We start from the raw sequence: 25,722 nt of genomic DNA, 5'->3' as shown, positions 1-25,722 counted from the left end.
TAAGGATTTAGAACATATTATAGATGTTAAAATGCAAGTCAGTTGTAGGAGGGTACTGAGTAGTTAGAAGTAATTTTGTGCATAAAAACAAAAATGTATGCTTACCTGATAAATTATTTTCTTTCCTGGCATGGAGAGTCCACAAATCCATTTCTCCAACATTGGTGTGTCCGGTCCACGGCGTCATCCATAACTTGTGGGAATATTCTCTTCCCCAACAGGAAATGGCAAAGAGCACAGCAAAAGCCGTCCACATAGTCCCCCCCAGGCTCCGCCCCCCCAGTCATTCTCTTTGCCGCTCTGAACAAGTAGCATCTCCACGGAGGTGGTGAAGAGTATGTGGTGTTTAGTTGTAGTTTTTATTCTACTATCAAGAGTTTGTTATTTTAAAATAGTGCTGGTATGTACTATTTACTCTGAAACAGAAAGAGATGAAGAGTTCCGTTTATGAGAGGAGTATGATTTTAGCAGCAGTAACTAAAATCGATTGCTGTTCCCACACAGGACTGTTGAGCTGAGAGAACTTCAGTTGGGGGGAACAGTTTGCAGACTTTTCTGCTTAAGGTATGACTAGCCATTTTTCTAACAAGACTGTGTAATGCTGGAAGGCTGTCATTTTTCCCCTCATGGGGATCGGTAAGCCATTTTCTTAGTCTCAAACAGAATAAAGGGCTTAATATTGGCTATAAACTGGTAGACACTTTTATGGGCTAAATCGATTGCTTTATTTAGGTATTTTATACAGTTTGAAGTTGAATTTCACACTTTTATAACTTTGGGGAACGTTTTTTTCGTCAGGCACTTGTTTAGACACCTTCCCAGTCAGGAAGGGCCTTTCTCTGTAGTAGGCAGAGCCTCATTTTCGCGCCATTACTGAGCAGTTACTTTTGAGTTCAGTACATGCAGCTGCATGTGTGTGGGTCTGGAATTCATTGAAAAGGTTCCTAGAAGGCTTCATTTGGTATCGTATACTCCCCTGGGTTTGGTGAAGTCGCAGCAAAGGCTGGGGCTGGGACTGTAAGGGGGTTAAAATTGTAAACGGCTCCGGTTTCCACATTTTAAGGGTTAACAGCCTGAAATTTGGGGTGCAATGCTTTGAATGCTTTAAGACACCGTGGTGAAAATTTGGTTAAGATTGAATAATTCCTTCATAGTTTTTCACATATTCAGTAATAAAGTGTGCCCTGTTTAAAATTTAAAGAGACAGTAACGGTTTTGTTTTTAAACGGTTTTTGTACTTTATTAACAAGTTTAAGCCTGTTTAACATGTGTGTGCCTTCAGATAGATCATGTTCTGTATGTATGGAAGCCAATGTGTCTCCCCCTTCTAAAATGTGTGATAATTGTGCCATAGCGTCCAAACAAAGTAAGGACAGTACTGTCACAGATAGTAAAGTTGCCCAAGATGATTCTTCAGATGAAGGGAGTAGACATAGTTCTACATCATCTCCTTCTGTGTCTACACCAGTTTTGCCCACGCAGGAGACCCCTAGTACTTCTAGCGCGCCAATGCTTGTTACTATGCAACAATTGACGGCAGTAATGGATAACTCCATAGCAAATATTTTATCCAAAATGCCTGCATTTCAGAGAAAGCGCAATTGCTCTGTTTTAAACACTGTAGAGCAGGAGGGCACTGATGATAATTTTTCTGTCATACCCTCACACCAATCTGAAGTGGCAGTGAGGGAGGTTTTGTCAGATGGGGAAATTTCTGATTCAGGAAGAATTTCTCAGCAGGCAGAACCTGATGTTGTGACATTTAAATTTAAATTAGAGCATCTCCGCGCACTGCTTAAGGAGGTGCTATCTTCTCTGGATGATTGTGACAATCTGGTCATCCCAGAAAAATTGTGCAAGATGGACAAGTTCCTAGAGGTCCCAGTGCACCCCGACGCTTTTCCAATACCCAAGCGGGTGGCGGACATAGTGAATAAGGAGTGGGAGAAGCCAGGCATACCTTTTGTCCCTCCTCCTATATTTAAGAAATTATTTCCTATGGTCGACCCCAGAAAGGACTTATGGCTAACAGTTCCTAAGGTCGAGGGGGCGGTTTCTACACTTGCCAAACGCACGACCATTCCTATTGAGGACAATTGTGTTTTCAAAGATCCTATGGATAAAAAATTGGAGGGTTTGCTTAAAAAGATTTTTGTACAGCAAGGTTACCTCCTTTTAACCTATTTCGTGTATTATTCCTGTCACTACAGCAGCGTGGTTCTGGTTCGAAGAACTATAAAAGTCGCTCAGTAGAGAGACTCCGTATGAGGAGGTTATGGACAGAATTCACGCACTTAAGTTAGCTAATTCCTTTATTTTAGATGCCGCTTTGCAGTTAGCGAGATTAGCTGCGAAAAATTCAGGGTTTGCAATTGTGGCGCGCAGAGCGCTCTGGCTTAAGTCTTGGTCAGCGGATGTATCTTCCAAGACAAAATTGCTTAATATCCCTTTCAAAGGTAAGACCCTCTTTGGGCCAGAATTGAAAGAGATTATTTCAGACATCACTGGGGGTAAGGGCCATGCCCTCCCACAAGATAGGCCTTTCAAGGCTAAGAATAAGTCCAATTTTCGTTCCTTTCGCAATTTCAGGAACGGACCGGTCTCCAACTCTGCAGCCTCTAGACAAGAGGGTAATGCTTCCCAGACTAAACCAGCTTGGAAACCGATGCAAGGCTGGAACAAGGGTAAGCAGGCCAAGAAACCTGCTGCTGCTACCAAAACAGCATGAAGGGGTAGCCCCCGATCCGGGACCGGATCTAGTAGGGTGCAGACTCTCTCTCTTTGCTCAGGCTTGGGCAAGAGATGTTCAGGATCCCTGGGCACTAGAAATAGTCTCTCAGGGTTATCTTCTAGAATTCAAGGAACTACCCCCAAGGGGAAGGTTCCACATGTCTCGCTTATCTTCAAACCAAATAAAGAGACAGGCATTCTTACATTGTGTAGAAAACCTGTTAAAAATGGGAGTGATACACCCAGTTCCATCTGTGGAACAAGGTCTGGGGTTTTACTCAAATCTGTTTGTAGTTCCCAAAAAAGAGGGAACTTTCAGACCAATTCTGGATTTAAAAATTTTACCTGGATTTACCTGGATTTTACCTACAATCCAGGAGGGTCAATTTATGACTACCGTGGATCTAAAGGATGCGTATCTACATATTCCTATCCACAAAGATCATCATCAGTTCCTAAGGTTCGCCTTTCTGGACAAACATTACCAGTTCGTGGCTCTCCCATTCGGACTAGCCACTTCTCCAAGGATTTTCACAAAGGTGCTCGGGTCCCTTCTAGCGGTTCTAAGACCAAGGGGCATTGCAGTGGCACCTTACTTGGACGACATCCTAATTCAAGCGTCGTCTCTTTCAAAAGCAAAGGCTCACACAGACATTGTTCTAGCCTTTCTCAGATCTCACGGGTGGAAGGTGAACATAGAAAAAAGTTCCCTGTCTCCGTCGACAAGAGTCCCTTTCTTGGGGACAATAATAGATTCTTTAGAAATGAAGATTTTCCTGACAGATGTCAGAAAGTCAAAGCTTCTAAACGCTTGTCAAGTTCTTCACTCTGTTCCACGACCTTCCATAGCTCAGTGCATGGAAGTAGTAGGGTTGATGGTTGCAGCAATGGACATAGTTCCTTTTGCGCGAATTCATCTAAGACCATTACAACTGTGCATGCTCAAACAGTGGAATGGGGACTATACAGACTTGTCTCCGATGATTCAAGTAGATCAGAAGACCAGAGACTCACTCCGTTGGTGGCTGACTCAGGATCACCTGTCCCAGGGAATGAGCTTCCGCAGACCAGAGTGGGTCATCTTCACGACCGACGCCAGTCTATTAGGCTGGGGCGCGGTCTGGGATTCCCTGAAAGCTCAGGGTCTATGGTCCCGGGAAGAGTCTCTTCTCCCGATAAACATTCTGGAATTGAGAGCGATATTCAATGCTCTCCGGGCTTGGCCTCAACTAGCAAAGGCCAGATTCATAAGATTCCAATAAGACAACATGACGACTGTTGCTTACATCAATCATCAGGGGGGAACAAGGAGTTCTCTGGCGATGAGAGAGGTGACCAAAATCATCAAATGGGTGGAGGATCACTCCTGCCACCTATCTGCGATCCACATCCCAGGAGTAGACAATTGGGAGGCGGATTATCTGAGTCGTCAGACTTTCCATCCGGGGGAGTGGGAACTCCACCCGGAGGTGTTTGCCCAGTTGACCCAATTTTGGGGCATTCCAGACATGGATCTGATGGCGTCTCGTCAGAACTTCAAGGTTCCTTGCTACGGGTCCAGATCCAGGGATCCCAAGGCGACTCTAGTGGATGCATTAGTGGCACCTTGGGCCTTCAACCTAGCTTATGCGTTTCCACCGTTCCCTCTCATTCCCAGGCTGGTAGCCAGGATCAAACAGGAGAAGGCCTTGGTGATTTTGATAGCTCCTGCGTGGCTACGCAGGACTTGGTATGCAGACCTGGTGAATATGTCATCGGCTCCACCATGGAAGCTACCTTTGAGACAGGATCTTCTAGTACAAGGTCCATTCGAACATCCAAATCTGGTTTCTCTCCAGCTGACTGCTTGGAAATTGAACGCTTGATTTTATCTAAGCGTGGGTTTTCGGATTCTGTGATAGAAGAAAACCTGTGACTAGAAAGATTTACCATAAAATATGGAAAAGATATATCTGTTGGTGTGAATCCAAGGGATTCTCATGGAGTAAGATTAAAATTCCTAGGATCCTTTCCTTTCTCCAAGAAGGTTTGGATAAGGGATTGTCAGCGAGTTCTCTAAAAGGACAGATTTCTGCTTTATCTGTCTTGTTACACAAACGACTGGCAGCTGTGCCAGATGTTCAAGCTTTTGTTCAGGCTTTAGTCAGGATCAAGCCTGTTTACAGACCTTTGACTCCTCCCTGGAGTCTAAATTTAGTTCTTTCAGTTCTTCAAGGGGTTCCGTTAGAACCCTTACATTCCATAGATATCAAGTTGTTATCTTGGAAAGTTCTGTTTTTGGTTGTTATTTCTTCTGCTAGAAGAGTTTCTGAATTATCTGCTCTGCAGTGTAATCCGCCCTATCTGGTGTTCCATTCAGATAAGGTTGTTTTGCGTACTAAACCTGGTTTCCTTCCAAAAGTTGTTTCCAACAAGAATATTAACCAGGAAATAGTTGTGCCTTCTTTGTGCCCAAATCCAGTTTCAAAGAAGGAAAGTTTGTTACACAATTTAGATGTAGTCCGTGCTTTAAAGTTCTATTTAGAAGCAACAAAGGATTTCAGACAAACGTCTTCTCTGTTTGTCGTTTATTCTGGTAAGAGGAGAGGTCAAAAAGCTACTGCTACCTCTCTTTCCTTTTGGCTGAAAAGCATCATCCGATTGGCTTACGAGACTGCCGGACGGCAGCCTCCTAAACGAATCACAGCTCACTCTACTAGGGCTGTGGCTTCCACATGGGCCTTCAAGAACGAGGCTTCTGTTGATCAGATATGTAAGGCAGCGACTTGGTCTTCTCTGCACACTTTTGCCAAATTCTACAAATTTGAAACTTTTGCTTCTTCGGAGGCTATTTTTGGGAGAAAGGTTTTGCAAGCCGTGGTGCCTTCTGTTTAGGTAACCTGATTTGCTCCCTCCCTTCATCCGTGTCCTAAAGCTTTGGTATTGGTTCCCACAAGTTATGGATGACGCCGTGGACCGGACACACCAATGTTGGAGAAATCAGAATTTATGCTTACCTGATAAATTACTTTCTCCAACGGTGTGTCCGGTCCACGGCCCGCCCTGGTTTTTTAATCAGGTTTGATAAATTTCTTTCTTTAACTACAGTCACCACGGCACCCTATAGTTTCTCCTTTTTTTCTCCTGTCCGTCGGTCGAATGACTGGGGGGGCGGAGCCTGGGGGGGGACTATGTGGACGGCTTTTGCTGTGCTCTTTGCCATTTCCTGTTGGGGAGGAGAATATTCCCACAAGTTATGGATGACGCCGTGGACCGGACACACAGTTGGAGAAAGTAATTTATCAGGTAAGCATAAATTCTGATTTTAATTACAAGGAGGAGGCAAAGAACACCCAGCAAAGCTTGAAGTTTCCCTCCCCCTTCCCACAATCCCCAGTCATTTGGCCGATGGAATATGGAAAGAGAAAAGGAACACCCGGTGTATAAAGGTGCCTGAAGTGTAGAAGATAAGTCAAGATTTTAGACAAGGGCTGGTCGTGGACTCTCCATGCCAGGAAAGAAAATAATTTATCAGGTAAGCATCAATTTTTTTTTTCCCCCAATGGCATGGAGAGTCCAAAAATCCATTCTAATTACTAGTGGGAACCAATACCCAAGCTAGAGGACACAGAATGGAAAGGGAGGGAGAAACAAGACAGGCGTACCAAAAACCGAAGGCACCACTGCTTGAAGAACCTATCTCCCAAAAGAAGCATCAGTTGAGGCAAAAACATAAAATTTATAAAAATCAGAAATGAAACTAATTTTACCCCACTTAAGTCTTGTTTTAAAGACCCAGGAAGGAGAAAACAGCCCAGGTTGATGAACTGTAATCCTCTTAATAGGCTTAGCTGTCACAAAGGTCTATCTGTGAAATATATAAATGAAAGGACTTGCCCTCCAAGGTCTTCGGCTGTGGAGCAGTCCCAGCACTTCTAGGTCTGTTAGCCTCATCCGACCGCTGACAGGGACCTGAAGATACAAAAAAAGCAGAGTAACCAACCCTGGTTTTCTATATAGGGGTTAGCATAAATTGTTGGAATTAAAGTAAGGTCTACCTCACCGACCTCCAACAGTTAATAGCCACCATTACTCTTACTAAAGAGGATTAAATGGACACAGCATTGCCCCAATTCTTGCAGGGAAAATACCCATTAAAGGATTTAATACTTGATTTTCTTCAGGCATCATCTTTGCACATCCTCCTAAATGTATAAGGCAAATAATGACTGGGGATTGTGGGAAGGGGGAGGAATACTTATAGCTTTGCTGGGTGTTGTTTCCCTCCTCCTGGTGGCCAGGAGTTAAATTCCCACTAGTAATTAGAATGGATTTGTGGACTTTCCATGCCATTGGAAAGAAAAGCCCCACAGAACTAGAGTGTGTTAAGATCATGTGGCGCTTCTATCTTTTGTAAAGCTAAAATAAGAAAGGTCAAAGAATATTGTGTTTGCTAAAGAGCCCCAGAGTGGCCATACATCAGTTTATTTATTTTTAAATTATTAATTGTGACCACAATTTAATAAAGCGTGAACACGATTTACTGAAATGTACAACGCTCTGGGGCTCCACCTTTGTTTGTGTGTGTATGTATGTATGTGTATATATGTGTGTGTGTGTGTGTATGTATGTATATATGTATATATATATATATATATATATATATATATATATATATATATATATATATATATATATACTTTATTTCCATAAGGTAGGGAGAGTCCACAACTTCAGTCCTTACCTTTGGGATATACAACACCTGCGTGCACACTATATATGCATAATCTGACGGGTCAGAGTGAGACCCGAACCTGGAACTAGGCGATGATACGATGAGAGTGGATCAGGTGCAGCCACGCCCATCGCACGGATAACTACACCCAAAAACAAAACACATGTCCACCTCTTATTGTCTGGCTATAACTACACTCTCCTTTGTAGAGCTCCACCAGTATCACTGCAGATCACGCCCGTTTGTTGGAGCTTTCCCGCCTACAAGCTCTCTCAGCTACACACACACTGTAGTTAAAAAAAGAAAAAAAGTCATTTTAGGTTTCGTTTTGGTTTTCGGCCAGGGGCATCCTAAATTTTCGTTATCGGTTTCGGTCCAGAATTTTCATTTTGGTGCATCCCTACTGCTTGCTGTTACACACTCAGGTCCCTGTCAGAGCGTCTCTGCAAGACTGTGACACTTGAGAGGCTGTATCTGTTCCACAGCGTGGATCCTGGAGGATAAGACAGCTTTATTATAAATAACAGGGATTCTAATATAGGGTCACAGTGTGGCTCATTTATACCGCAATAGGATCAAGGGTTAATTTCTTTCATGTAATTGGCAATAGTCCATGAGCTAGTGACGTATGGGATATACAATCCTACCAGGAGGGGCAAAGTTTCCCAAACCTCAAAATGCCTATAAATACACCCCTCACCACACCCACAATTCAGTTTTACAAACGTTGCCTACTTTGGAGGTGGTGAAGTAAGTTTGTGCTAAGATTTCTACGTTGATATGTGCTTCTTAGCATTTTGAAGCCTGATTCCTCTTAGAGTACAGTGAATGTCAGAGGGATGTGAAGGGAGTATCACCTATTGAATGCAACGGTTTTCCTCACAGGGATCTATTTCATAGGTTCTCTGTTATCGGTCGTAAAGATTCATCTCCTACCTCCCTTTTCCGATCGACGATATACTCTCATATTCCATTACCTCTACTGATAACCGTTTCAGTACTGGTTTGGATATCTGCTATATGTGGATGGGAGTCTTTTGATAAGTATGTTTTCATTACTTAAGACACTCTCAGCTATGGTTTGGCACTTTATGTATTTATATAAAGTTCTAAATATATGTATTGTACTTATATTTGCCATGATTCAGGTTTTCAGTATATTTCCTTTTGCAGACTGTCAGTTTCATATCTGGGAAATGCATTTTTTAGGAAAATTTATTTTTTTACCTGGGGTTTAGTCTCTTTTTTCAAATTGATTGTCTTTTAAATTTGCGGGCAGAATTAGGCTCGCGAGGGCACAAAATGCCATTCTTGGAGCGAGAGTTTTTTGGGCGCAAAGTTACATTAGTTGACGCAAATTTGTCATATCCGGCGTCTTAGTTGACGCCGAGTCTTTCACAAGGTTGCATCATCAGTGACGCGAGTGTGTCATTTCCGGACGTTATTGGCGCCAAAAAATATTTTTGTTTTCTGTTTGTGTGCGTCGTACTTAGCGCCAAATATTTTCATTATATAAGTCCCCATTCCTATATGCCTCTTGCCTTTTTTTCTATCAGAGGGCTATGCTGTTTGCATTTTTCCCATTCCTGAAACTGCCATATAAGGAAATTTTATAATTTTGCTTTATATGCTGTTTTTTCTTTTACATTTTGCAAGATGTCTCAATCTTATCCTGTCTCAGAAATCTCTGTTGGAATCCTGCTGCCTGATAACAGTTCTACCAAAGCTAAGTGCATTTTTTGTAAATTTGTGGAGGTTATTTCTCCAGCTGTGGTTTGTAATAGTTGTCACAATAAACTTTTACATGCAGAGAATGTATCCATCAGTAGTAGTTCATTACCTGTTGCTGTTCCTTCAACATCTAATGCACAAGATATACCTGTAAATTTAAAAGAATTTATTTCTGATTCTATTCAGAAGGCTTTGTCTGCCATCCTGCCTTCTCATAAACGTAAACTTTTAAAACTTCTCATAAAGTTGATGAAATTTCAAATGACCGGCAACATGCTGAATTATCCTGATCTGATGAGGATCTATCTGGTTCAGAAGATCCTACCTCAGATATTGACACTGACAAATCTTCTTATTTATTTACAATGGAGTATATTTGTTATTTGTTAAAAGAAGTGTTGATTACATTGGATATGGAGGAAACGAATCCTCTTGATATTAAAACTAGTAAACGTTTAAATTCTGTTTATAAACCACCTGTGGTTACTTCAGAAGTTTTTCCAGTTCCTGATGCTATTTCTGATATGATTTCTAAGGAATGGAATAGGCCTGGTACTTCTTTTATTCCTTCTTCAAGGTTTAAAAAATTGTATCCTTTGCCAGCAGTTACTTTAGACTTTTGGGAAAAGATCCCCAAAGTTGATGGGGCTATCTCTACTCTTGCTAAACGTACTACTATTCCTAGATTGGAAACTTGAATCTTATTTAAGGAAAGCCTATTTATATTCAGGTCATCTTCTAAGGCCTGCAATTTATTTGGCTGATGTTGCAGCTGCTTCAACTTTTTGGTTGGAGACTTTAGCGCAACAAGTATTGGATTCTGAATTGTCTAGCATTGTTAACTTGATTCAACATGCTAATAATTTTATTTGTGATGCCATTTTTGATGATATAAAATTTATGTTAAGTCTATGTCTTTAGCTATTTTAGCTAGAAGAGCTTTGTGGCTTAAATCTTGGAATGCTGACATGACTTCTAAGTCCAGGTTGCTATCTCTTTCTTTCCAAGTCAACAAGTTATTTGGTTCTCAGTTGGATTCAATAATTTCAACTGTCACTGGGGGGGAAGGGCGTTTTTTTGCCTCAGGATAAAAGACCTAAGGGTAAATCTAAAGCTTCTAACCGTTTTCGTTCCTTTCGAGAAAATAAGGAACAGAAACCTAAACCTTCCCCCAAGGAATCTGTTTCCAATTGGAAGCCTTCCTCAGATTGGAATAAATCTAAGCCATTTAAGAGATCAAAGCCAGCCCCAAAGTCTGCATGAAGGTGTGGCCCTAATTCCAGCTCAGCTGGTAGGGGGCAGATTAAGATTTTTCAAAGATGTTTGGACCAATTCGGTTCAAAACCAATGGATTCAGAGTATTGTCTCTCAGGGGTACAGAATAGGATTCAGAGTAAGACAGCCTGTGAGAAGATTTTTTCTCTCATGAATTCCAGTAAACCCAGTAAAGGCTCAGGCTTTCCTGAAGTGTGTTTCAGTCCTGGAGTTATCAGGGGTAATCATGTCAGTACCGTTTCAGGAACAGGGTCTGAGGTTTTATTCAAATGTATTCATTGTCCCAAAGAGAGAAAATTCATTCAGACCAGTTCTGGATCTGAAAATTTTGAATCGATATGCAAGAGTACCAAAATGGTGACTATAAGGACTGTTCTGCCTTTTGTTCAGCAAGGGCATTATATGTCCACAATAGACTTACAGGATGCATATCTTCATATTCCGATTCATCCAGATCATTATCAGTTTCTGAGATTCTCTTTTCTAGACAAGCATTACCAATTTGTCGCTCTTCCTTTTGGCCTAGCGACAGCTCCAAGAATCTTTTCAAAGGTTCTCGTGCCCTACTGTCTGTAATCAGAGAGCGGAGTATTGCGGTGTTTCCTTATTTGGACGATATCTTGGTACTAGCTCAGTCTACATTCTGCTGAATCTCACACAAATCAACTAGTGTTTCTTCAAAGACAGGGTTGGAGGATCAATTTACCAAAAAGTTCCTTGATTCCTCAGACAAGGGTTACCTTTTTAGGTTTCCAGATAGATTCAGTGTCCATGCTGAATCAATAGTGCAGGGATTATACAAGGATATCACAATTAATATCCTTAAATCCCAATGTTCGACTATCTCTGACTTGGTGGTTAGATCACTATCGTATAGTTCTAGGGGCCTCTTTGGTTCGTCCAACCTGGACTGTGATCACAACAGATGCGAGTCTTTCAGGTTGGGAAGCTGTTTGGGGATCTCTGACAGCACAAGGGGTTTGGAAATCTCAGGAGGCGAGATTACCAATCAATATTTTGGAACTCCGTGCAATTTTCAGGCTTGGCCTCTGTTGAAGAGAGAACCGTTTATTTGCTTTCAGACAGACAATATCACAGCTGTGGCATATGTCAATCATCAGGGTGGGACTCGCAGTCCCCTAGCTATGAAAGAAGAATCTTGAATACTTTCTTGGGCAGAATCCAGCTTGTCTAATTTCTGAGGTACATATCCCAGGTGTAGACAATTGGGAAGCGGATTATCTCAGCCGTCAGACTTTACATCCGGGGCAGTGGTCCCTCCATCCAGATGTGTTTGTTTTTCTCAGATTGTTCAGATGTGGGGTCTTTCAGAAATAGATCTGATGGCTTCTCATCTAAACAAGAAACTTCCCAGGTACCTGTGCAGGTCCAGGGATCTTCAGGCGGAAGCAGTGGATGCGTTGACACTTCCTTGGTTTTACCAACCTGCTTATATTTTCCTGCCTCTAGTTCTTCTTCCAAGAGTGATCTCCAAAATCATCATGGATTAGTTGTTTGTATTGCTGGTAGCTCCAGCATGGCCTCACAGGTTTTGGTATGCGGATCTTGTTCAGATGTCCAGTTGCCAACCTTGGCCTCTTCCATTAAGGCTGGACCTTCTGTCTCAAGGTCCATTTTTCCATCAGAATCTCAAATCATTAAATTTGAAGGTATGGAAATTGAACGCCTAATGCTTAGTCATAGAGGTTTCTCTGACTCAGTGATTAATACTATGTTATAGTCTTGTAAATCTGTTTCTAGAAAGATTTATTATAGAGTTTGGAAGACTTATATTTCATGGTGTTGTTCTCATAAATTCGCTTGGCATTTTTTCAGAATTCCTAGAATTTTACAGTTTCTTCAGGATGGTTTGGATAAGGGTTTGTCTGCAAGTTCCTTGAAGGGACAAATCTTCTCTTTCTTTTTTATTTCACATAAAGATTGCTAAGCTTCCTGATACTCACTGTTTTGTACAGACTTTGGTTCGTATAAATCCTGTCATTAAATTAATCTCTCCTCCTTGGAGTCTTAATTTGGTTTTGAAGGCTTTACATGCTCCACCATTTGAGCCTATGCATTCTTTGGACATTAAACTACTTTATTGGAAAGTGTTGTTCCTTTTGTCCATCTCTTCTGCTAGAAGAGTTTCTGAATTTTCTGCCGTTTCTTGTGAATCTCCTTTTCTGATTTTTCATCAGGAAAAGCGGTTTTGCGTACTTCATTTAAATTCTTACCTAAGGTTGTGAATTCTAACAACGTTAATAGAGAAATTGTTGTCCCTTCCTTGTGTCTTAATCCTAAGAATTCTTTGGAGGAATCCTTACATTCTTTGGATGTGGTAAGAGCTTTGAAATATTATGTTGAAGCTACTAAAGATTTCAGGAAGACTTCTAGTCTATTTGTTATCTTTTCTGGTTCTAAGAAAGGTCAGAAGGCTTCTGCAGTTTTTTTGGCTTCGTGTTTAAAGCTTTTGATTCATTCAGCTTATTTTGAGTCGGGTCAAGCCCCGCCTCAGAGAATTACAGCTTATTCTACTAGATCAGTCTCCACTTTGTGGGCTTTTAAGAATGAAGCTTCAGTTGGTCAGATTTGCAAAGTAGCAACCTGGTCTTCTTTGCATATATTTACTAAATTCTACCGTTTTGATGTATTTGCTTCTTCGGAAGCAGTTTTTGGTAGAAAAGTTCTTCATGCAGCTTTTTCAGTTTGATTCTTCTGCTTAGGTTTTAAGTTTTTTCATTTCATGAGAATTAACTTATATTTTAGGTTGTGGGTTATTTTTTTCAGCGAAAAATGGCTGTTTTTATTTTTCTCTCCCCCTCTAGTGACTTGCGTGGAGTTCCACATCTTGGGTATTGCTATCCCATACGTCACTAGCTCATGGACTCTTGCCAATTACATGAAAGAAAACATAATTTTTGTAAGAACTTACCTGATAAATTCATTTCTTTCATATTGGCAAGAGTCCATGAGGCCCACCCTTTATGTAGTGGTTTTGATTTTTTGTATAAAGCACAATTATTTCCAAATTCCTTTGTTGTCTTTTTACTCCTTTCTTTATCACCCCACTTCTTGGCTATTCGTTAAACTGATTTGTGGGTGTGGTGAGGGGTGTATTTATAGGCATTTTGAGGTTTGGGAAACTTTGCCCCTCCTGGTAGGATTGTTAATCCCATACGTCACTAGCTCATGGAGTCTTGCCAATATGAAATAAATGAATTTATCAGGTAAGTTCTTACATAAATTGTTATTTCCTTCATGGAGATTATTTGGAACAGTTTTGAGGATTTTTATGTACTGTACTGCTTTCACTTTGTGAGGGTTTGGGCTCATAAGACTGTGTGCTTTTGGCTTGGAACAAACAGGTTTGACTCTTTTGTTTTTGAGGAGTTGCGCAGCTTATATTAGCTTAGTGCCCTTTTTCATAGCAGGGGAATTTCCTGTCTTGCGCACCACTTGACCGGGTGTGTTCTCTTTCACTTCCTTATGATCCTGCTGCAGACTTCAGTCCTTGAGGAGAGCGTTTTCACCGATAGCCGGTCTGGGTCTAGGAGGTGATGAGTACTCCAGCCATTGGGAATATAAAGGTGCTGTTTTATATATATAAAGCACTTTAGTTAGTTCAGTTTTTTATTCCATTTGTGAGAGTACATACCAAAGCTATGGAGGACTCTAATACTACATTAGAAGGTTCTGCTCCTTCAGTTATGAATAATAATACCCGTTTATACTGTGAGGAGGCTATGGTTTGCCTGCCTACTCAATTTTGTTCCATTCGTCTAGGCACTGTTTTAAAGTCTAAAAAGGGAGCTAAGTCTGCTAATACACATAGCACAATTATTTCCTCTGAGCCATCAACCTCTCAGCATTCTATGTCCCGAGAAATTACTACCCTTTCTACTCAAACTGCTTCACATGCATTTCCCCACGGCACAACTAATTCTCAATCTGGAGGGGGCCTTTTCCATCTAAAGGGGAGGAGAGGCAAAGACACCCCAGCCAAAGGCTTAAATACCTCCCCGACTTCCCTCATCCCCCAGTCATTCTTTGCCTTTCATCACAGGAGGACGGCAGAGAAGTGCCGAAGATCGGAATAGTCTCCTATGGACGGTAGTACTCTTCGCATTGGGACTGGAGTTTCAAATAGTCCTGTCAGCTACTCAGTGAGAGCCTGGGTGAAAGTTAGAGTCCGGAGATGCAGGGAGAGTCTTTCTGCAAAACCACCCGTCTCATATTAACAGCTCCACAAGCAATCAGCGATGACGAGTTTCGCTGCCTGCTTTTTACATTCAAGTCCATGTCAGGATCGAGACTACTAACCTGTCATACTTGAAGGTCCGTGTTCCTGTTCCACGGCGTAGATTCTGGTAAGATAGCTTCATTTTTTTTTTACATAATGATAATACGGAAGACAGGGTCACAGTGTGACGCCTTTTATCTTTAAAGAATCAAGGGTTAATATTCCTGGAAAGGGGATTATTGAACAGGGGGGATGTTATACATAATATTGTTTATTGTGTCATTGATGCGTTATGTGCAAGATGAGCCTCTTGCAATGCGTGGAACGTTCAGTATTGCGCGGCCTTTTTTTTTTTTGGGCGCGTTTTCTCCTTAGGCAGGGGTGGTCCTGCCAGGCATTCAATGTGACCGGGAGTGGCTATCTCTCTTCCTCTGTTGAACAGCGGCGCAGGAGACAAAACGCTTTCTGTAGAGTGCCCCGGCCATTGGAGGTTATAAGGATGCCTATTTATTAAGTTAAGTTAAAGGGACAGTCAAGTAAAAAAAAAAACTTTCATGAATTAAATAGGGTATGTCATTTTAAACAACTTTCCAATTTCCTTTTGTTACCAATTTTGCTTTGTTCTCTTGGTATTCTTAGTGGAAAGCTAAATCTAGGAGGTTCATATGCTAATTTCTTAGACCTTGAAGGCCACCTCTAATCTGAAAGCATTTTGACAGTTTTTCACCACTAGTGGGCGTTAGTTCATGTGTTTCATATAGAGAACATTGAGCTCAGGCATGTGAAGCTCCTAAGAGCAAGCACTGATTGGCTAAAAATGCAAGTCTGTCAAAAGAACTGAAATAAGGGGGCAGTTTGCAGAGCCATAGATGTAAGGTAATCACAGAGGTAAAAAGTATATTATTATAACTGTGTTGGTTATGCAAAAATAGGGAATGGGTAATAATGGGATTATCTACTTTTTTAAACAACAAAAATTCTGGTGTTTACTGTCCCTTTAATCTAGTCCATAATAACAGCGCAAGCTATGGAGGACTCTTGACGCATTGGAGGGTTCTCCCTCTTTAACAAGGTCTCATTCCTGTGTTTATTGTGAGGAGGTTCTGGTAGAACAGCCTGCTCAACTATGTTCCACATGCCTTAATAAAGTTACGACATCTAAAAGTAAACGGATGTCTAATACTACTGAGCCGTCCACCTCTGAGAGTTCCCTTTCCTGTCAGGTGCATTCCCTGCATTGATCTCCTATTGCATATGCAGCGCCCCAGGGTCCAACCATTACTCCTGTGGGAGAGATTTGTTGGCTGTCAGATTTTGCAGATCAACTGCAAACGGTGGTATCGAAAGTGATCCATACCTTACCACGTTCTGCTAAGCGCAAGCTTAGGGCCTATCGTGGCGGCCCGGCCCAGTGGTTGTCTTCGCCTATGGAAATATCAGAGACGTTATTTGATGACGAGGCCCACTCCGACTCTTCGGAGGAGGCCCCTTCTGTGTCGGAGTCCGTGTCATCTAAACCTCCGGCTGCGGAGGAGCCTGATTTTAAGTTTTGGATAGAGAATTTGCAGTTTTTGCTGACGCAAGTGCTTGCTACTCTGGAGGGTCCAGAACAGAAGCTTCCGGAGGAACCTGCGATTCCTAAGCTTGATAAGTTATATGTGGACAGGGTGGTGTCTCAGGCCTTCCCGGTTCCTGTTAAGATGGCTAATATTATTAAGAATGAATGGGAGCGATTAGGTTCTTCCTTTTCCACTTCTTCCTTTAAGAAACTGTTCTCAGCTTGAGCTGTGGAGTACTGTCCCTAAGGTGGATGGTGCTATCTCTACGCTCGCAAAGCGGACAGCTATTCCCCTCGAGGATAGTTTGTCGTTTAAAGAGCCCATGGATAAAATGTTGGAAATCATGTTAAGGAAGTTGTTTCAACACATGGGGTTTGTTTGTCAGCCGGCAGCGGCCGTAGACACGGTTGCCGGAGCTGCGACATTTTGGTGTAAATCCCTTTGTGAAATGGTCGAGGCATTGACTTCCATTGACGAGATACAGTATAAGATTAAGACGCTGAAGGTTGCCAATTCTTTCATCTGTGATGCCAATATGCAAATGATTTGCCTGAACGCTAAGGTGTCAGGCTTTTCCGTTTTTAGCCCGCAGGGCTCTGTGACTAAAGTCTTGGTCTTCGGACATGACCTCTAAGTTGAGGCTGTTGTCCCTGCCTTTTCAAGGAAAAATTCTGTTCGGTCAAGGATTGGATTCGATCATATCCACGGTTTCCTACCGCAGGATAAGAAGGCTAAGCCTAAATGATCTACTTTTCGTCCCTTTCGTGCGGACAAGCCCCAGTGCCAGTAGCCCGCCGCAAAAGCGGACCAGTCCAAGGGAACTTGGAAGCCGGCTCATTCTTGGAACAAGTCTAAGCAGAGCAAGAAGCCTGCTGAGACAAAATCGGCATAAAGGGGCAGCCCCCGGCTGGTCTCCGGACCAAGTAGGGGGCAGATTATCTCTCTTCTCAGAAGCCTGGTTATAGGACGTTCAGGACCCTTGGGTTCTGGAGGTTGTCGCCCAGGGTTACAGAATAGGGTTCAGATCCCATCCACCCAGGGTCAGATTCCACCTGTCCATCCTGTCTTCAAGACCGGAAAAGAGAGAGGCCTTTCTAGAGTGTGTGAGGGATCTCTCCTCTCTGTGTTATCGTACCAGTACCCCAAGCAGAAAGGGGTCTAGGGTACTATTCAAATCCTTTTTGTGCTTCCAAAGGAGGGCACGTTTCGCCCGATTCTGTACCTAAAGTGTTTAAACAAGTTTCTTAGTGTTCCATAGTTCAAAATGGAAATGATCAGATCTATTTTGCCCCTAGTTCAAGAGGGACAGTTTATGACAACTATATACTTGAAGGATGCTTACCCTCATGTGCCAATCCACAGGGACCACTTCAAGTTCCTAAGATTTGCATTTCTGGACCAACACTTCCAGTTTGTGGCCCTCCCCCTTGGTCTGGCGACGGCCCCAAGGGTCTTCACGAAGGTTCTGGGGGCGCAACTTGCGGTGGCCAGAGCCAGAGACATTGCTGTTACGCCCTATCTGGACAACATCCTAGTCCAGGCGCTGTTGCTCAGTCTCGCAGAGGATCATTCGAGGGCTCCTCTTCTTTTGCTCCAATCTTACGGTTGGAAAATAAACTCAGGAAAGAGTTCCCTGGTTCCCAGCAACAGTTCCTGGGCATGATAATAGACTCTGTCCATGAAAATATTTCTCACAGACCATTGACGCAGGAAGATTGCGTCCTCTTGTCTTGCCCTTCAGTCCTCCTCAAGCCCCTTGGTGGCTCAGTGTATGGAGGTGATCGGACTCATGGTTTCCAGCATAGACGTCATTCCATTTGCCAGGTTCCATCTCAGACCTCTTCAATTATGCATGTTGAGACAGTGGAACTGATATGATTCAGATCTATCACAACAGATATCCATGGATGCTTGGACTCGGATCTCCCTCTCTTGGTGGATCTGTCCGGAGCAACTGTCCATGGGGACATCCTTTTTGAGACCGTCCTGTAAGATTGTGATCATGGACGTGAGTCTGGCAGGATTTGGAGCTGTTTGGAGAAAATGGTCCCCGGAGGAGTCTCTTCTTCCGATAAATATTCTGGAACTCTGAGCAATCTACAATGCTCTGAAGGCATGGCCTCCTCTGGGGTTGTTCAGCTTCATCAGATTCCAGACTGACAACATAACCTTGGTGGCTTACATCAACCATCAGGGGGGTATGAGGAGCTCCCTAGCCATGAGGGAGGTGTCTTGGATTTTGGAGTGGGTGGAGTCCCACAGCTGCTCGCTTTCAGCGATTCACATTCCAGGTGTGGACAACTGGGAAGCAGACTTTCTCAGCAGGCAATCCTTCCATCCAGGGAAATGGTCTCTTCACTCCGAAGTGTTTGCGGAGATTTGTCTCAGGTAGGGAACGCCAGAGATAGATCTCATGGTGTCCAGACTCAATTGCAAGCTACCCCGATACTGGTCGAGGTCCAGGTATCCCCAGGCAGAGCAAATAGATGCCTTAGTGGTGCCTTGGGGGTTCAGCCTAGCTTACATTTTTCCACCGTTACCACTTCTACCTCGTGTAGTGGCACACATCAAACAGGAGCGAGCTTCAGCCATTCTGATTGCTCCATCGTGGCCGCGGAGGACGTGTTTTGCGGATCTGGTGGCGATGTCATCCTCTCCACCGTGGAGGTTACCCTGTCACAGGGATCTGCTGGAACAGGGCCCCTTTCAACCTCAAAATCTCAATTCTCTGAGGCTGACTGCGTGGAGATTGAACTCCTAGTCTTGGCCAAGAGAGGCTTTTCTGAAAGTGTGATTGATACTCTCATTCATGCAAGGAAGCCAGTCACTCGTCACATCTACCATAAGGTGTGGAGGACTTACTTGTCCTGGTGTGAGAAGCATGGATGTCCTTGGCATAAGATGAAGGTATCCATGATTCTGTCCTTTCTCCAAGACGGTTTGGAGAAGGATCTTGCCACTAGTTCCCTAAAGGGGCAGATTTCAGCATTATTAGTCTTGTTGCATAGGAGACTCGCTGAGCTGCCTGACATCCAATCTTTTGTTCAGGCTCTGTCTAGAATCAGGCCTGTTTTTAGACAGTCTACTCCCCCATGGAGCTTAAACTTGGTCCTTAAGGTTGTGCAGAGGGTTCCATTTGAGCCTATGCATTCCATTGGCATTAAAGGGACAGTATACTGTAAAATTAATGTGTTCACAATTGCTTTTTTTACCAACTGCATCGTAAAAATGTATGAAAATTTGCTTTTTAAGGTTTATTTGTGTATATTAAAGCTCTGATTTTGTGTTTTGAAGCCACAACCTAATAAAATGGGTTGAGCTTGTAGGTATAATCAGATCTCATTACTTTATCACATTGTGTACATATACCTGCTTCTTTATCTTATATCTGTCCATAAACCAATCACCAATACTTGGAGAGAATAATAGAAAATCAACATTTTATTACCTTATCTCTGCTATATCCCACTGGGACCGTCATTTCTTCTGTTGGCTGTGTTTACACAGCTTATCTATAGTTTGGACCTGCGGCCACAAACTTTCAGAATAGGTGTGGATACCACTGGCTAAATCTACTATTTAAAATGCCAATATAAGAGTAAATGAGCTACTTGTAAACAATTTAATACACTCCAACAGGTAAAGTGGATCATTGGGAAAAAATTAAAGGGGAGAAAATATTTGAGTAAACTGTCCCTTTAAGATTCTGTCCTGGAAGGTTCTCTTCCTGTTGGCCATTGCTTTGGCACGCAGAGTATTTGAACTGGCTGCCTTGCAATGTGAGCCTCCTTATCTGGTTTTTCATGCGGATAAGGCTGTGCTTTGCACTGGTTTGGGGTTTCTTCCTAAGGTGGTGTCTAACCGTAACATCAATCAGGAAATATTGGTTCCTTCTTTGTGTCCTAACCCTTCTTCTTCTAAGGAGAGGTTACTTCATAACCTGGATGTGGTTTTCTGAAGTTTTATCTTCAGGTTACAAAGGATTTCAGACAGTCTACATCTCTTTTTTTTTATGTGGTGTATTCAGGGAAGCGCAAGGGGAAAAAAGCCTCTTCTACTTCTTTGTCCTTTTGGTTGAGGAGCTTGATTCGCTTGGTTTATGAGACAGCGGGACATAAGTCTCCTCAGAGGATCACGGCTCATTCCACTAGAGCTGTGACTTCGTCTTGGGCCTTCAAGAATGAGGCCTCTATGGAGCAAATTTGTAAGGTGGCTACCTGGTGCTCCTTACACACTTTTACAAAGTTTAACAAATTTGACGTTTTTGCTTCTGCAGAAGTTGTTTTTGGAGAAAGGTTTTACAGGCTGTGGTGCCCTCAGATTAGGGTCTGCCTTTTTACCTTCCTGGTTTCATTCAGTGTCCTCTAAAGCTTGGGTATATGTTCCCAACAGTATTGAATGAAGCCGTGGACTCTCCTCCCTTTTAGATGGAAAACATGAATTATGCTTACCTTATAATTTAATTTCCATTGAGGGACGGAGAGTCCTAGGATCCCGCCCGTATCTCCGATAGGCGGACCTAAATTTAATTCATCTTCTGCCACCATTTATACCCTGATATTTCTCCTACTGTTCCTTGTTCCCTCGGCAGAATGACTGGGGGATGAGGGAAGTGGGGGAGGTATTTAAGCCTTTGGCTGGGGTGTCTTTGCCTCCTCCTGGTGGCCAGTTTCTTAATTCCCAACAGTAATGAATGATGCCATGGACTCTCCTCCCCTCGATGGAAATGAAATTATCAGGTAAGCATAATTTATGTTTTTCCTGCAGACTTTACTGCTCAGCTACAATCGGCATTGTCTGCGGCCCTGAGTGCCCTACCTATCTCTGGTAAATGCAAGAGAAAGGTCAAACATAGTTCTCCTGACTTAGTCATCTAAATTTCTGTCGGATTTAGCTTGTATGTCCCAGCTATCCGAGGATGAGTTAACCTCTGTAGCCGCGGTTGCTGGAGCAGCTACCTACTGGTGCGACTTTCTGTCTGAACTTATTGAGGTGGAATCTCCCCTAGAGGATAGTCAGGAGAGAATTAAGCCTCTGAGAATTGCTAACTCTTTAATTTGTGATGTAAATATGCAGATTATACGCCTAAATGCAAAGGTGTCGGGTTTTGCGTTCCTAGCCCAACATGCTCTCTGGTTGCATCTTGGTCTGCGGATGTGACTTATAAATCCAGACGCTTTTCTCTTCCATTCAAGGGGAAGATATTATGCGGTCTAGGGCTGGACTCCATTATTTCTACGGTTACTGGAGATAAGGGTGCCTTCCTACTACAGGATAAGAAGAACAGACGTAAGGGACAGCAATCATCTAATTTTCGTTCCTTTTGTTCGGACAAGTCCCAACTATCTCAACCTTCATGCAAGCCCAAGAGTACTTGGAAGCCGGCTCAGTTCTTAAACAAGTCTAAACAGACAAAGAAGCCCGAAGAGAGCAAATCAGCATGAAGGAATGGCTCCCGAACCGGGATCGAATCGAGTAGGGGGCAGATTGTCACTTTTCTCAGACGCATAGTTTCAGGATGTTCAGGATCCTTGGGTTCTGGAGGTCGTATCTCAGGGATACCGGATAGGATTCAAATCTCATCCGCTCAGGGGCAGATTCCTACTCTCCAGACTGTCTACAAGACCAGAAAAGAGGATGGCCTTTTTAAGTTGCGTTCGGGATCTAGCCTCTTTAGGAGTAATTGTCACGGGACCTACATCAGAAAGAGGTCTGGGGGTCTATTCAAACCTCTTCGTCGTTCCCAAAAAGGAGGGAACTTTTGTCCAATTCTGGGCTTGAAGTGCCTAAACAAATTTCTGAGGGTCCCCTCTTTCAAAATGGAGATAATACAGTCAATTCTTCCCCTGGTTCAGGAAGGACAGTTTATGACCACCATAGACCTAAAGGGATGCATACGTTTATGTTCCGATGCACAAGGAACATTTACGTTCCTAAAGTTAGCCTTTCTGGACCAGCACTTCCAGTTCATAGCACTTCCGTTTGGCTTAGCTACTGCTCCAAGGATATTTACGAAGGTTCTGGGGGCTCTTCTAGCAGTTGCCAGAACAAGAGGTATTGCAGTAGCACCTTACCTGGACGATATCTTGGTACAAGCACCATCTTTTCGTCTAGCAAGGGAGCACTCGGAATTCCTTCTCATTCTTCTTCGATCACATCGATGGAAGATAAACTTTGAAAAGAGTTCTCTTACTCAATATACCAAGGTAAATTTCTTGGGTACGGTGATAGACTCTATATCCATGAAGATCTTTCTAACAGATCATAGATGTTGCAAGCTAACATCAGCATGTCTTGCCCTCCAGACCTCTTTGAGACCTTCAGTGACCCAGTGTATGGAGGTGATTGGACTCATGGTGTCTTGTATGGACATCATTCCTTTTGCCAGATTCCATCTCAGACCCTTACAGCTATGCATGCTGAGGCAATGGAACGTCGACCATTCCGATCTGTCCCAACAGATAGTAATGGACAGCCTGTTGAGAATTTCGCTCTCTTGGTGGCTCTGTCAAGATCACCTCTCCCAAGGCACGTGCTTCTTGAGACGGTTCTGGGAGATTGTGAATATAGACGCAAATCTATCTGGCTGGGGAGCCATTTGAGGTGCCAGGAGGGTACAAGGGCTGTGGACTCAGGAGTCGTCCTCTCTTCTGATCAATATCTTGGAACTCTGGGCAATCTTCAATGATCTGAAGGCTCGACCCTTCTGGGTTCGTCCCAGTTTATCAGATTCCAATCCGACAATATAACTTTGGTAATTGGAAAACAGAAATAAAGCGCCTCATAGTGTAGTATTCCCAGTCAATATGGAGCAATAAGAGAAAGCAGGTGCACAGGTACTCACAAGTGTGCTGGCACCCTTAGCGAAAAAGGTGCAAACAGGCAGACTGACCTTTATACAGCAGTCAGCTCGCTGGAAACTCGGTCTCCTTTTATTCAGCAGGGACGAGGGTCGGACATCCGCAGCTGCCTGTTTGATGGACGTCTGCAGCAAACTAATCTCTTGGGCCGATGGAAGGTGCTTCACCTCTGGTGTCTGGTCAGACTTCAGCTATCTGTTAAAGGCTAAGGTTACAATAGCGGTTGCAATAGATAGATACTGTTGTAGGAACTGGCATCTCCGATATTAATGTCAATTGTAGCAAAAAGATGTAAAAGCACTTGAAAAGTGATTAAATGGAAAAAGGACACATCCATGTATGAAAAAATAAAACCATTTTAATGAGCTTAGCAACATGTTTCTCGGCTGCAATGCTTTGGCCGTTTCCTCAGGCTAAATACAATATTTACCATATATCCATATAAAGTGCATTCAATATAGTTTTATTTGCATCAAATAGCGGGCAATACCAATGATGAGTCTGTACTAGTATATAAAAGTTCCAGTAATACAGCAGCTAGCAAGGGGATTAGATGCCAGTGTAGACTATAAGGGCTTTGCTATACCCCACAATTCACTGTGACAAAAATCCATGTTCACATTCATGATTGTGGGATGCACTGTCCCGAAACATTGCTTTATTGTATATGCTTATCTTAAATAAAGATGTCCGTTTAGAGGTGCAGTGGACATGGATTTTTATAATTGTACCAGTATATACTGTGGTGATTGTTTAACAGTACTTAGTGGTGTTTCTTAAAAATATAAACAAACAAAAAACTGCTGCCATATGGTGCTTCAGAAATGGGCCAGCTCCTAAGTATACGTCCCTGCTTTTCAATAAATGATACATAGAAAACGAAGAAAACTTGATAAAAGAAGTAAATTAGAAAGTTGTTTAAAGGGACAGTCTACTATTTTTTATTGTTTAAAAAGATAGATAATTTCTTTATTACCCATTCCACAGTTTTTGCACAGCCAGCACTGTTATATTAAAGGGACAGTAAACATTCAGAATAATGTTATATAATTCTTTACACGGTGCAGAATTATATAACATTATTTTAGCGGTAACTTAAAAAATGAAAAGTCTTTCCAGATTTTTAAGTGTAAAGTTGGAATCCGCTCCAGGATATACTGAGTCTTGGATATCCAAAGTGCTTTGTGGGCTTGCTGGCTAGTCGCGCTATTGGACTAAATGTAGCTCGCTTACGCTCTGGTCTAGTACGTGATTACCAGGTTTTCTATTGGCTTTCTGATGGAGTGCAATGTCCTTAAATTTGAAAACCCCACACAACACATGCAGAGCATTTGAAACCGCTCTTCTATTGGATTAACGTAGAACCTGTAGCGTCCTATTAAAAGTAGATTTTATCATATTCCCATGTCTATCTATCTATATTATGTGTGTGTGTGTTAATCCTATAGTAATGTTTAAATTGTAATTTTGTAGATCTGTTTTAAAGTTATGATGATACTGTATAATACTATTGTGCTGTGTTGTTAATTGAACTTTGTATGGTATTTTCAGCTGCACAAATGGCAATGGTGTAATTATGATGCAGTTGTGCCGATTTTATATTTCTGGACCTTCTGAGAGAATAGTAACCAAATAAAATTAAAAATACTTTACCTTGAATGATCTATCTCCTCACAATGAAGATAACTGAAGTATTTTTGTTTGGCTACAAAATTTCTTCCATGGTGTAATATTTACACACCTTATTAACGCAAAAACGCAGGATGTATTTATTTTAAATGAATGTTATAGTATCTATGTCTCTGTAGAAAGCTGTCAAATTTTAGCTAGATATGTACAGTCATTAAAACATTTTAAAAGCCTATGAAAAACCTGATTTAATGCGAAATTAAAATATTTTTAGGTATATTATACATGATGCAAAGCATATTTCTGCAACTATGTATTGTATAATAATGTTTTACTTTTTTTTGTACAGCTGCCCAGTTTGAAAGCACTTTGCCACTCTCCAATGTCCAGTGTCTCCATACCCTATGAACACCCTGCTCTGTCCCCATTCACTGACACCCCTGAAGATTTTCACTCTGTAACACTTCTAGATTCAGCTACTCAACTGTGGACTGAAAATGAACTGTACACAGACTCTAGACAGAATTCTGAACCTGACATTGTAACAAACTTAAATGGGATGGAGGACAGTGGTGGAGGAGGAACAGGTGTCAAGAAAAAAAGAAAGAAAAAAGAACAGAGTGAAGAGAAGGAGACAAAACCAAAGAAGAAGAAGGAGCCCAAGAAGGTGAAAGAGCCGAAAAAGGTTAAGGAACCTAAGGAGGCAAAGGACCCGAAGCAGCCCAAGATCCCCAAGGAGCCGAAGAAACCTAGGAAGCCACGGGAGCCCAAGCCTCCAAAAGAAAAGAAAACTAATACTGACTCTGCTGCCAAAACCAAACCCAAGAAATCAAGGTGAAGTTTTTCTAGAGTTTTAAGATATTTTTGATATTTTGAGTAATGGAAGTTGGGAGGATAGTTAACCCAATTTTATAGCTGCGCATAGATTAGAAGAATATCAACTATACTTTGTGGAAATATATGACTGTGCTTATACAAAGGTAG

At 42.3% G+C, this 25,722-nt stretch overlaps 1 protein-coding gene across 3 annotated transcripts in view; it reads left to right on the top strand.

The window, feature by feature from the left end:
- Positions 1-25,722, top strand: part of CHD6 (chromodomain helicase DNA binding protein 6) — a 1,034,665-nt gene that overhangs the window by 236,077 nt on the left and 772,866 nt on the right. For 2 of the 3 annotated variants that reach the window (XM_053712106.1, XM_053712055.1), the window contains exon 5: positions 25,088-25,572. In XM_053712106.1, coding sequence (XP_053568081.1) covers positions 25,088-25,572 — 485 coding nt within the window. Of the gene's footprint in view, positions 1-6,066; positions 6,245-25,087; positions 25,573-25,722 lie in introns of those variants that run through there. The other variant, XM_053712147.1, reaches the window with a different exon arrangement.

The sequence above is a fragment of the Bombina bombina genome, chromosome 1 (genome assembly GCF_027579735.1).
Source record: "Bombina bombina isolate aBomBom1 chromosome 1, aBomBom1.pri, whole genome shotgun sequence".
Taxonomy (NCBI): Eukaryota; Metazoa; Chordata; class Amphibia; order Anura; family Bombinatoridae; genus Bombina; species Bombina bombina.
Note: the sequence above shows the minus strand (reverse complement) of the source record. Positions and strands in the feature narration are given on the sequence as shown.